A 13320-nucleotide genomic window follows, 5' to 3' on the forward strand; every position below is an offset into this window, starting at 1 on the left:
AGTGTGAGGGCATGCACCCGACTTGCATGAACTCTCCAGTTATCTGGAATAAAAAGCAGCCTTCAAGCTGTTGATGACAACTCCATCGAGAAAGGTGCTGATGATCCTTTACCCAAAAGCATCTCCATGCACTCACAGCAGTACCTGCTGGTCTGCCCACAACAAACACCAGGATTCCTGGCGTTCTGTGGGCAGTTCCTCAACCATTTCGAAACAGGAGGAGAGAACTGCAGATCACCATACCTGGGAGATGCCTCAGGAAATGTTCTTACATACCAGATCCGTCACACCCAGGACTCAGTCATGATTTGTTTGGAGCATGCAGTACTCACCAAGTCAATGAGGTCACTGAGATTCTTCTCTATCTGCTGTGGAGGCAGACGCCTCATCAAATCCAAGGCACAATCCAGCTGCTGGTCACTCTGCAGAAACAAAAACATCCCTCTGTCACAGTATGCACAGATAAGCACGAGGTCAGGTGAACTGGAACTGTGGTGCTTGTCAACCCTCCTAACGGGGAGAGAGAGAGCAATTCTAATCTGCAGAATGTTTTACATCAAAACATTTTGATAAAACACTGTTTGGAACCATTTGATCACTGATTATTCACATGGTATTGCAAGAAGGGTTCTAGAGCCCAGTTCAATGGGCCCAGTTCAAGCTGGTGCCACGCCAGCAATTTAACACCAAGCAGTCCAGTCCTCGCCAAAAACTGTCTCCTACACTTCAGGAAACACTCAGTGCAATGTTTTTCCATGCTATCTCAACATTAATCTGGGTTAGGGAACTGAAAGTTCCTTCTCCTGAAACAATCCGAGCACTTCCTCATTCGTGTTGTGTCATTCAGCTCAAGACAATCAGTACCCAAGGCAAATTCTGTTCCGACAGATCTCACCCCCCCTCCTTCAGCTTTACCAAAAAACAAAGTGAAACATGCACAAAGTATGATCCATTATTTCCTTCTTATTCCAAAAGACAAACCAAAAGCTGCCTGTATCTAAGGAATCAACAGCTTTAATTCTCCTGAGAGACCACAGCAATACGCTCCAGTGGGGTTTATTACAGTTGGCCTCTCAATCAATTCCACACGGAAAAAGATAAAGGCTTAAGAATCATTTCAGAGTTGGAAAATCTGCAACAGACATCATCACAGGCACTCAGTGAGCGGAACCAAGCTCCCAGCACAACCTTCTGCTCTTCTTCTCACCAAGGGCGAGTGTCACTTCCCTGCAAACCCAGCAGCACATTCCTTTCATCAGCACATCGCCATCCTGAAGCACAGCAAGCTTATTTTCACTGCTTCTTCCCCTCCCTTTTTGTTTCTCTACTTCTAGACACCCATACACAACAAGCTTAACTTTAATTTTCTCCTCCTACCTTCAACCAAGCTCTAAGATGTACTTAAAGGCTTCAAAACTGAAGCAGCTGCATTGCCACGAGATTCAAGTAGCAGCCCCCGTGCCAAGGAGAAGTAGTAGGAAATCAAGCTTTATGAAAACAGATCTAAAAAGGCATTGCCCATTCATTATCAAAAGGTAAATATTGCATGGACAGCAAGTCAGACAGACCAGTTTGGGGAGATTGTGTAGTTATTTCTTAGGTTACTGGGCATCACCTTTGGAAAAACACCCCAGCTCTACAGGCAGGTAGGCATCAACTCACCTCTCTGCACGGAGAACACAACTTACAGCAGTCAGCTGCTGTGATCAAAGGAGAATGCATTCCCTAATCAGGGGTGCATTCAATCCCCACACTCTTTAAGCGCTTGGGTAATGTGACAAGCAAATCCTCAGAAGAAATGAGCCTGGAGAGAAGAACCAACAGGCAGAGAAACCCACAGCCCTGGTGCTGCTGTTCTCCATTAGCTGTCCATTGCAGGTCACAAGCTCAAGAATAGAAGCTCCTCCAAACACTGCTTATGAGCACAGTCGCTCCTTTCCTCTTATTTCCACACCGAGAACAGTCCTCCTCCCAGGAGGATGTTTCACATCAGCTGAAGATGAAACACCAGTCCAGGCATGAGCTGGGGAATAACCCATGGGCATCACGAGAAACTAAGGGACAAAAATCCCAGCTCCCCACTGACAGCAACATCTCGTGTCCTTCTCCAAATAGAGGGAAAGGAAAACTTCTTGCAACCACCCCTCAGGCATTACTGAGGTGGGCTACAAGCGCCCCTCTGCAACAGCCAAGCCCAGGCAGGGGATCCATCACATCAAGTATTATCTTTACCTCCTGCTATCCCTTACGTCACAGGAGAGCTGGTATGTGATTGCAAGGTCATGCTCCGTGCTTGGGGATCGTGGGAACGCTCACGGAAGTGCTCTCTCCTGCTCTGCCAGCTGGAATTGTTTGACAGACAAAAAACTAAGGAAATAATAATGTTAAAAACCCACTATTAAAGTGCAACCTCAGAGAAGGTGTTTTATAGTATGGCAGTTTCAAAATAAACTGCACTGAGTGAAGGATTATCTTCTGCAGTTGCAGAATCCTTTTATGGATAACCAGAAGAACTTGTACTGACATTTTTATAACAGTATATTCATTAACAGCTGTGAAAATACACGAGCAAGACTGCTTAAGGCAGAGATTCTTAAAGGCATTCAGCCACAGCTGGCACAAGTGGCTGCATGCAACCAAGAAAAGCTCAGAAACATCCAGGCATACACTGAGAAGCATCTCTTTCCCTGAAGGAGAAGCGAGGCTGAACAGCAGGATTCCAGCCTTCCTGCAGAGTATTTAAATAATATTTAAATGGCTTGCCTGCACATCCCTTAAAGCACTGAAATAAAGGCAGGTTCTGATGCATCTCTACGCCTAAGTCTGTGGCTATATGGTGACTTTAACCCAGCACAAATCCATGCTGGCCCAAACAAGAAGGCAATACAAAGCACACACAGCAGCACAGCCATATGTCTGGGTGCTGGATGCACTTATTATGCCCTTTTTCAGAAGAGAATGAGGAATTCTACCAGGAGCAAACACTCCTGGCTCTTTCTGTGCTGGGGAAGCAAGGTTTCTAGGAACCAGGCCTGTGGTCACACACATCCTTTGCTTCCAATCTCTGCCCCAGCTGGGTATGTATGGAATAACTGTAGATATTTAAGAGGCATCACATCTAAGGTGCTAAACCCAGCAGCACACATTACCTGATGTTACAGAAAACATGTTTTTCTGTGATTCTGACAGTGGCATTTTAATAGGAAATCCCACAAAACTCTTACACAAACTGTGCAGGAGAAAGGTGCTCTTTGGGAACTCAGAATACACCTCACCTCATTACAACAACTGAGCCCATCCATCTCTCCACTCTACCTTCACTTCTTCTAGATCTCCACTTGCTTAAGGCTGTCATTAAATTGCATACTGAAGACAATTTCTTCACAGACCTCTAGACAAAACACTGCAGAATTCCTGCCTTTAGCCATGGAGAGGCTTATCCCCCTGCTTGGTGAGGTGATCAGACAGCCCTCTCTCAGTCTGGACTCGAAGCCAAGCGCTTTGAGGCTGCAGGACTTAATGAGCTTAGTGTTTACTTGATACCAGCCTGCTTTCCCCCATCCCACTGTTATATCCAGCACAGAACTCCTGTGGAGGAGTAGGGAGCTCAGACAGAAATTCTAAATGAAGTTTTATTACAGCTCAAGTCACTGAAGGATTTCAAAGATCACAGGAATCTCAAAGACTGAAAATATTAGTCAAGATGAAAGCTCTTCTTAATAAGTTTCCTCTAAGATATCTGGCTATCTCCACTCTGCTATGCTGCTCCCATCTACCGCAGGGCAAAATGCTATGAATATGTCTACAGGAATGGTTGTTTAGCTTCCTCTGCCTGCATTCTGCTCTTCTCTTTAGTCTCTAGCAAATAAGCCAAGCACAGCAAAGACAGAAACACTCTCAAAACAGCCACAAATCATCTCAGCACAGCACTGAATCTGGAGAAAACCAAGTTATCTAAGAGCATAGTTGCACAGAGGTACGGCTGTGTACGTGTTTATTTATTCTGTTCATACAGGAGTAAGCAGCTGTGTTAGAAGGCTGAGGATGGACAGATGTCCTTCAATGCAGAAGCCACAAAGAAGGAAGACAGGAAGCTACTGCAGTGTGTTTGATTGTTTTGAGGAGGGTTTGTTGACCGTGTGGTAAACTATTATGCTTCCATGTTCCAGTGCCTGAAAGAGGGCATATTAAGGTCACTGTTATTTAAGAGCAAGGGACTCCTCTGACCTTACACATGTAGGCAGCCAGCATGAAAGTGCATGTAAGCTGCACAGAGTAAGGAAGTCACTACCAACATTTACAGAAATTCACAGGCTGCTTTCCCAGGTTTTCCCATCTCTCCATTGCCAGCTACCCACACTCCAAGCTCTACAAGGCTCATTTCAAAGGCTGACCACCACAAATCACAACACTGCAGACTGAATTCTTTGGCCCCCACAGCTGTGTTTGGACGGCTCCTGCTCATTTGCCTGCGCTGCTGCTGAGCACAAACAGAATTCAGCGTTTTCTTCAAAAAGAAAAACCAGACTGGTTTCAGTTCTGCGTCGCGTTTCTATCTGAGCACTGCCTTGAGCTTGCTCCTGAACCAAGAGAGACTGGCTGGGGCAGCCAAGTGCTGCTGCACTGGGCACTTCTCCCTATTTCAGCCTGTTCTGGGAAATAAGCCACTTGGGGCAGCAAATCTTTCCAACCAGAACCCAGCATAACGTCCATCCACACCAGGTCTGGCTGCGCCGCTCTGACCCACGCCGTCTCCAGTCTCTGATGCAAGTTGAGAAGAACTAGATGACCTAAAAACGACTTCACAAGTTATGATTAAGGCATAAAAAAAAACACACCACATGTGAAAACACCCATTATTTGTGCAGTGCTGCCCATGTTTACCAGTTGAACACTCTGGCTTGGCTCTGAAATGGCATGGCTGCCAGGCCCCTGGTGATGACCTGGGGTCTGCAAGCTGCTCGTACTCAGATTTGTTCCAGCCTGGAATGTGAAAAGTTACCAAACTTCAAGCACAAGCTGGCATCTCAATTTCCAGAGAACTGAAATAAAAGATGAAAACCCAAAGGGACACCGAAAATAGAATATTTGCTTCACTTAGGCAATTTGAAGCAATCACACATCAGAGTGCTTTGATCGCTGGTCGGCTTACAAGCAAAATACCTCCGTAAATTAATCCAGGACCAGAAGTACGCAACCAGCAAATGACTTTTTCTCTTCCTTTTATGTTGCAGACATACCCCAGATTGTAAATCATATTATTTCCTGCCAGTTCTCCCAACAGGAATGTCTGACTAATGTTTCAGCTTTGTGGCACTAAACACTAAATTTCTTTAATTGAAACAGATACGTGGCTTCCCATCCTCCTCGTCATTTTCCTCCTTGCCAACTTCCCGAGCTCAAAAGGCAGAAGCCTCCTCTTTCAAATTACACAATAGGATAGTATTACTGCTAGAAGCTTTAGCAAAGGGTTCAATTATTGTAACCCTGAGCAATGAGAAGCACAGCCGTATGTTAAGCACAGGATTCCCCGCCGGCTCCCGGCACAACAGGCTGTCAGCATTCACTTTTTAGGATATTAGATGGGAAGGGGAATAACTCCATCCAATCTATGAATCCCTGCATTCAGGACACTTCCATCAGCTCTACGCACCCTTTGCAATCTGTTTTCCCTCGTAACTTTTCCCTTAACTATTAATCCTCTTCTGGCAGATCCTATCTAAAGCCACTTGTAATACTGCTATAAATCACGGCTTCCTGGCAGCACCAGTGGGAGAAGGTCTGACTGCACATTGAGAAAACAATCACATGTAGTAAAAGCTGAAGATCCATTGCAACATGGATAGTAATAAAGAAGAGTTCTTTTAATAATCTTTGATCATGATGCTGATGCAGACAGACTCCTTCTCCTGGACTACTCTCAGGTTAGGATGGGATCCAGAGGTTTTTATCTTCCCAGACCATTATGGCCATCACATATCTTTAGTAACATGTAGCTCAATTTGTTGTTACATTAGTGCTGTGGTCAAGATCAAACAAGACAGACCAGCTGCTGAGAATGCTCATTCCACAGATGTGAAATGGGGATTGAAGATTAAAACAAAAGCAAGAAGTGACGGATTGGAAGATTTGAGCTGAAAGTGCTGTACTTGAGTTACTGTGTAACCCGAACTTACAGAGCAACTCTACACATCACACCAGTGAATCCTGCTCAGAGATGTTCTCCTGCAGATCATACTTCATTCTCCTCTGCTCTCCCCTTTAAAACAGCTGAGCAAGCCATGAAAACACAGCACTAGAGCTAGTTAATGAATGAAAACTCCTTCAAGCTTCTTCTCCGAACTCAGGTTTGGGTGCTGTATGCACTGACAAAGTCACCTGCAAGTTTGGCAAGAAGTGAGAGGATAACCCTGACCAGCTTTTGTTGTGTTGGCCCACGAACTGAATGCACAGACCTAGAGCACTCACAAGGCACCTCTTCTTTACAGACCTCCTGCAGGGAGACAGTAACTTACATCTGCTCCAAAGGCTTGCATAGGAACTAAAATAATCCATGGGAAGGAGAGCAAAATGAGGCAGCTTAAGTTTCATTGCCACCAGCACACTAGCGACATTGGATACTTAACACTATTTCAGGCTGACAGCACAACTAAGGCAAGTTCTGGAGGGAAAGAGCAGCACTACCTGAGAGTCTCCTCCTGCAGTTGCACTCAGTGATCTCCTCAAAGCTCGCAGGAAGCCTCTTCCCAAACCCTTGCAGCTTTACCTTTCAGCAGATGCTTTCAAGTGTCCTTTGACTCAACCTCTGTGTTTGGACTTCATCACTCTTACCTCCAGATCAGGTGAGCCCTGCCCAGTGCTGGCAGGGCACTACCCAACATCCTTGCCCAACCTCAGACACAATTACCAAATGGATTACAGCACACTGAAGGCATTTCCATCCAGCAGTTTCAAAACAAACCACAGCTCATTGCACTACCTTACTAAGAAGCTCAGTCTCATGGAACAACTATCTGTCAAACTACTTTACACCAGACCGAGGAAAACCTAACAACCCTGGCAGTTTGGGGCAGGCCACTGGACTGTAACTCTCTTTGCTGTAGCAGCAGGAATTCAGCAGCTCCTGCAGCCAATTTACGCTCCCTGGGGCTGTGTCTCAGCTAGAGGCATTCCTGCTAGCACATCCACAGGTGTGATGTAAAGCCCAGTGCAAGTCTCTCATCTGTCCAACAAACAGACAAGCAGGGTGGACCAGCACCAAGGCTTTGTGGGAACAGGCTATTCATCTTGACCTTTTTCCACCATCACTAATGATTTCTGCACAGTGTTTGTCTTCTGGGTAACAGAAACAATGTTTTATTTATTAAACTTGTCATTGAACATGACAATGTAATTTACTGGCTTTCATCTTCTGCCAAGATTTCCTGTGAAGCATCAAGTTTGCAAAAAGTCATTTCCCAATAAATCATGGCATCAAGTGAATATGCAATCTATTAGCCCCACATGAAAGAGCAAAGAGGAGACAGCATGGAAAACCTGCAGACTGCAAAGCCACATTGCTAACTTTTAATAAATGGGATTAAAGTCACTGGAGTTGACTGCAGAGCTGACCACCTTAGTCTAAGCAATGTTAATAAGTTTAATTAGGCTGATGTTACCTCACAATGGTTGTATCTTTTTGCTTGGTTAAAGCGTGGATAAAGAACAAAATAGCATTTTCTTCATCAGGTATTTCTACAGATAGGAGATATAAAACGTATCCATGTCCTGCATCCGCTTTGTAAAGATGTTTATGGATCTGCCTAGCAGCTTTGCTATTGGAATAGATGCTGGCTGCAGCACAAGCTCACACACCCCCACTGCAGACATCCCGGCGCAGGCTGCTTTCTGACACTGTAACCATTCAGTGTCACTTAATGCACCCAGTAACTTAAGATGCCTCCAGATATTTCCTTGCGACTCAAGGCAGCACTGTGCTTCAATCCCTTTCTGTAGCTCCACAAACACCATGGCATGTACAAGGCACTGTGCAGGTAAGCATCTCTTGCTTTCTAAAGACTGAAGGCTCTGCTCCCCTGCCCCCACGTGCAGATTCACCCTGACTCATCCAATGCAGGATTACTGCTGAGTAGCTACAAGTTTCCACACAACCTGTAACAGGAAATTGTTCAAAGGATCTTCCTGATCCTCTCAGCCCTTTGGCTGAAACTCCTGTTACCTCTTTGCTTCTGCCCTGCAGATGCACCCCAAATCACTGAGTCTGTTGTCCCCATCCTTCCACTTCATTCTTTCTTCACAGGCTTGCTGTTTCTGACTACCTGGTTAGCACAGCCATTGAAATAAGGCAATGGAACAGGTCTGTGGTGGTTCCCCAGCCTGATGATCTATTTCTTGTGGATCATCTTCTTGCCTTCCATCCAAATACTGCAGAAGAAGTGCTCAAATCAGTCTTTAGAGATAGAATGCTTTTTGCTGATTCTGCTGGCAATGGCAGCACTGAGCTCAGCTTCAGCAGGCCAGCCAGGTTCTGTTTGCTGTTTCTAGAAAGTAAAGTAGCAGAAGAAATTAAGAAAAAAGATCTGTAGGAAAACACATGATCCCAGCACATGTCATTCAAGGATCTGTGTTACAGCACATGCTGCTAACAGGACATTGCAAAATAGGAGGTTCCATTGTGTGCCACAGTCCCTGAGCACTGAGGTATCAGACTTTGGTACCTCTCAAAGAAGCTACTTGTCTACCAGTGGATACAGCTGAATGCACATTTAGCACCTTCAGATGGGTGTGATTAGACAGGAAATCCTTCCATTTTATTTTTAAATACAAAAACTAATCACAACAAACCCAGCAGCTCCCGAGATTCAGCACTGCCATTTGCCACCCTGACCATCTGCAAAGGCACTGCTTGCGATGCTTTCTTTTAATCCCGGATGATCTCTTCCAAGCACTGTTTTATCCTACGTGCTGCTTGTTTCACATCCCAATCAACTTGGTCACGAAAGCATCAGAAAAGGAGCTGCCCAAATCAGATGGAGATTTTTTCCCCTTGCACAAAGTGAGCTGCTCCTGGCCTGGCAGATCTGCATTCTCCTTCCAGCCAACAGCAACCTAGATTTTTTTTCCATACAAGTTACATCAAAAACAGCAGAGAAAGCACACATTATTATAGCAGCAGGGAGGCACATACCCTATCACCGAATGACTACAAACAGACATGCTTACTGAGAACCTAATCAACACAGCTCCATGCTGGGCTGTTAGTGCAGCTCCTGCCCGCTGCTTTGGGATGAGCTCAGCACTTTCCAGTACCCCAGAGTCTCGTAGCTGGGGTTGTAAATTCATGGGATAACTCTGGCAAGTAATCGGATGCTTGGCAGGGCAGCGAGGAGACAGGGAGAGGTTATCTAATTAGCTCTCATCCCCCCAGCATTCTCCTATTGCCTAAAAGGTCACAAAAGTAGGTTAATATGCCTTTCAACTGTGCCCAGTGAAACGCACCTTGCTGATTCTACCTCAAAGCTCGCAAACAGTTCAGCTTCATCCAAAGGATCCAAAGAAAAGTTTTAAGCTAGGAAGCTAGTGGTTTCACCTGTACTAAGGCCGTGAAATTCCCATCTCCATCCAATAAGATACTCAAGCACCCTGGGATTCCTCCCCTTATCATAACTCCAAGGCTCACTCAACGTTTCCATGTTTTTTCATGCTTTTCTTGCTGTTCATGTACATGCCTGACCTCCCCCCAAAACAGAGCCGCAGTCAGTGTGCAATCCAGACAGCTGCCATCCAGTGTGCCTTTGTTTTCCAAGGTTTTAACACGTTTCAGTAACAGACAGGTTATACTGAGGCACTTATTTGCCAATCCCAATCCATGTCAGACTTCCCCTTCAATTTCACACAAAGTTAAGTTACTCCATTTGACCAGTTTTCACCCAACCCCACTCTGCAGCACCTCCACCTGTACCAACAGCCACATGAAAGCTGTACTTGGCCATCCAGCACAGCAGTCAGCATGGAGACAAGATCACACCGCTCTCCGCACTGCACCCAAGACGACCCTTGGATTTGCACAGCGATAGGAACTGCTGGATAAATGCAGTTTTCACCTGCTGCAGTCAGCATGATGCAGCTGATATCTTACCTCATTCCACCATTTCACAGTTTTCTCATCCTTTGAATTGTCTTACCAAAAGAAAAAAAACCAACAAAACCATCTCTTGTTTCTTGAGCCCGTCTCAAGTTGCCAGCACAGCCATCACACAGCCGCCTCAGCAAGCAGCAAGCTTTTTTTAAATCCAGCTATTTCCCAAAGCAAAGAGGGGAAGCCAGGTTACAGGACATCACTTGCAAGCTCAGCACTTTAACAAACACGAAGATAGAAAGTATCACCTGAAAGAACACAAAATTCCCGGAGGAAATAAGAAATATTTCATTTATGGTGGGTGGATTGATGGCTTAAGGCAAGCATTACGCTCATGTCTTTAGAGCCATCTCAACCCCTTTTCCTTCTGCACAAAATCCTCTTAAGTGCTCTTTTTGTTCTTGTCTAGCTGATGGTGCTAGAATTCTCAGATCCCAGGTTCTGCCTTCACTGCTCGCCCTCCCGCTCCACAACAAGGATGTGATGGAAATCCCAAGGCACTGCACCAAGCAAGAACTCTGCTCTGCTCACTGTAACTGAAAGACCCGGAGGACATCCTCCAGAACAGCACCAGCAATGACTTGCTCTGCAGCCCAGCTATGAACACTGAAAGCAATTTCTTACGGGTTTAAACCAAGAGGCAGGGCTCCCAAATCAACCCCGTGCTGATAAATAACACAAGTTACACCGGTGGAATATAAAGCAGCAAGGCTGAATTTGCATTCAGCAGGAATAAAGCAGGTAATTTATGGGAAGGGCAGCTGGATAAGTCAAGGGCCTACAGATGCATTCTGCAACTCCTCAGCCCAGCTCGGACGAGGCAGCACAAGCTCACAGAGCACAGGCTTCCAGCAAGCTGCACTTCCACTAAATCCTAAAGGAGAACAGCAGGGCCAAAAAGAGAACCAAATAATACAAGGAAGTCTGATTCTTTGATGCCAAGGGCTCAAGCCACCATTCTAGGAAACCGAGCACCAGGTATTACCTAACACAATTAAAGTAATTCTAAATAAAAGCCTATTTTAGACAACCGCAGATAGGAAGCAGATCCCGTTTCTGATTCCTGAACTCGGAGATTTGTTGCAGCTAAAAAGCCAGAAGGATTGGGTTGCCACTCCATTTGGCATGGAAAATTACAACTTTATAATTAGGAAACAAGCAGAGCAGCTTCCACAAGCATTCTCCATTTTCTCCTCGTAATAAAACCTCTCAGCTCAACCAGCAGGGAGACATATTTAAAACTTGCTTGACCAGCATTCACCCTTGAATTCCTGTTCAAGTCAGAAAAGCTTTGTAATAAATAAACAAACAAACGTAACCTACCAGCAAACAAACCCTGCACTACAGCACAGCTGGGGGGACCAGGAAGGTGGGAAAAGGTTTATAATGCTCAGATATTCATTGCTCCTTCACACCGCATGGTTGCCACCCACAGGGGAAATTCAGATTTGAAATCTCACCGTTTTAAGTGCAGTTTACCCTCTTCCTTGCTGGAAATGGCAAGGAATTAGGAAAAGTGGGCAAGCTGGAGGCAAAACAATGCTTTGGATCTTGTGCATTAGGGGAAGAGAGACAAAGGTTTGGTTGGGCATTTCAAACTCTTCAGAACTCCTTACATAAATCAACAGAAAGGAGTGAAATTTTAACACACAGTGACTGACTGAGGATACAGATGAAAACAGGAGACCAGTTTCATTTTGAGCACCTTTAACTTTTGGAATTTCATCCTTTGCCTGGAAAAAACACAATCACTGCACCGAATAGAAGTGGGACAGAAAACCAGGCTCAGCACAGACCTGAACTCCAGCCCCAGCTGCCTGCACCTTTCAGAACTTCACACTCAGGCAGTAAAATTGCAGCTCTTCAGAAGGCACTGAAACAGCTTCATGTTGAAACAAAACTCGAGGCAGCACAGCGATGATGTGCACCAGTTCAAGGGGAGGAAAAAGAAATCAGCTCTACAAGTTGAATTAGAGTAAGGAACCCTTTGGATGTGACCAAACATAGCTCCAAAGGGCAGGCAGGAGAATTCTCCATGCACAGTTTGGAGCTCATCAGCCATCCTTTGCATGGGAAACTCAACTGAGAAGGAGCCCAGCAGACAACTGTAGAACGTGTCTTTGCCACAGAGAATAATTTAACTACTAATGCAATAAGCACTAAAAATAGTAATTCAAAAGAGCTAAACTCTGCTTTCATTCTGGTTCATTCCCAGATTTCAATTAATAAGATATCAGCATGTATATTTACCATATGAGGAAATCCCATCTGAAGATCTCGTGGTTCAAATATTCTCAAGCCAAAGATTCAACATCACTGCAATCACAGCATTCCCTGTCCCAATGACACCCGCCAACTTGATTTACTTTGAGAATTTGCTTTTTAAGACAGCATTTATCTTAGCTCATATACTTGGCTTACAAAACACAGACTCTACAAAATAACTCAAACCAGGATTTCTCAGGAGGCACAAGGTGCAAAGGACATGCTGTGAGCACTGATAACCTTCCCTGAGCTGATGCCATGGGTTTCAAGAGTGACACAATCGCAATCAGAAACAGACTCAAGAGTTCAAGAAGATAAAAAAGTGTCCTCCTCAGTTGATTGGTTTCACAAATTTTACATTATTTTGTAGCACCTGTATAAAACAGCAGCTGTGCCAGTGCCATTTTAGCTCCTTCATGCTCCATCTGAGTATTGTCTATTAAAGATCCTGGGGGTGCTCTAGAAGAGAACTAAAGCTGAAACTGGAAATTGCACTGTCTGCATAATGCTGATTATAAGAGCAAGGTTTTATTAACACATCACCACAGCTCATTTACCTCTTGTAACCAAGCCCAGTGACCTTTCTTGCAGTAGGCCTGGATAAACCACACTCCAGTTGCCCCACTCAGTGAGCAAGCCTTCAGGTGTATACACAGCCACCACAACACACAAATAACGGGGCAGCTGCCACAGGTTCCTACCTGAAGTCCACCCAACTGCTGAGTCTAGCACAGTACTGGAGATCCTGGTCAGGTTTCTCCCGTGCCCACTGCTCTCCGTGACTAAACATGAGAAATCAGAAGACAGCAAAAGCTTATAGCACTCACAGGACTTCTAAAGAGCTTGTGCTTTATCTCCCCTGAAGAGCGATAAAGTCACACACCTCAACTGAATTATTCTTACAGTATATTTTTGCA

At 45.0% G+C, this 13320-nt stretch overlaps 1 protein-coding gene across 2 annotated transcripts in view; it reads right to left on the reverse strand.

The window, feature by feature from the left end:
* Positions 1 to 13320, reverse strand: part of CAPZB (capping actin protein of muscle Z-line subunit beta) — a 52140-nt gene that overhangs the window by 37569 nt on the left and 1251 nt on the right. For both annotated transcript variants that reach the window (XM_048967701.1, XM_048967702.1), the window contains exon 2: positions 333 to 422. In XM_048967701.1, coding sequence (XP_048823658.1) covers positions 333 to 422 — 90 coding nt within the window. The remainder of the gene's footprint in view (positions 1 to 332; positions 423 to 13320) is intronic.

The sequence above is a fragment of the Lagopus muta genome, chromosome 21 (assembly GCF_023343835.1).
Source record: "Lagopus muta isolate bLagMut1 chromosome 21, bLagMut1 primary, whole genome shotgun sequence".
Lineage (NCBI taxonomy): Eukaryota > Metazoa > Chordata > Aves > Galliformes > Phasianidae > Lagopus > Lagopus muta.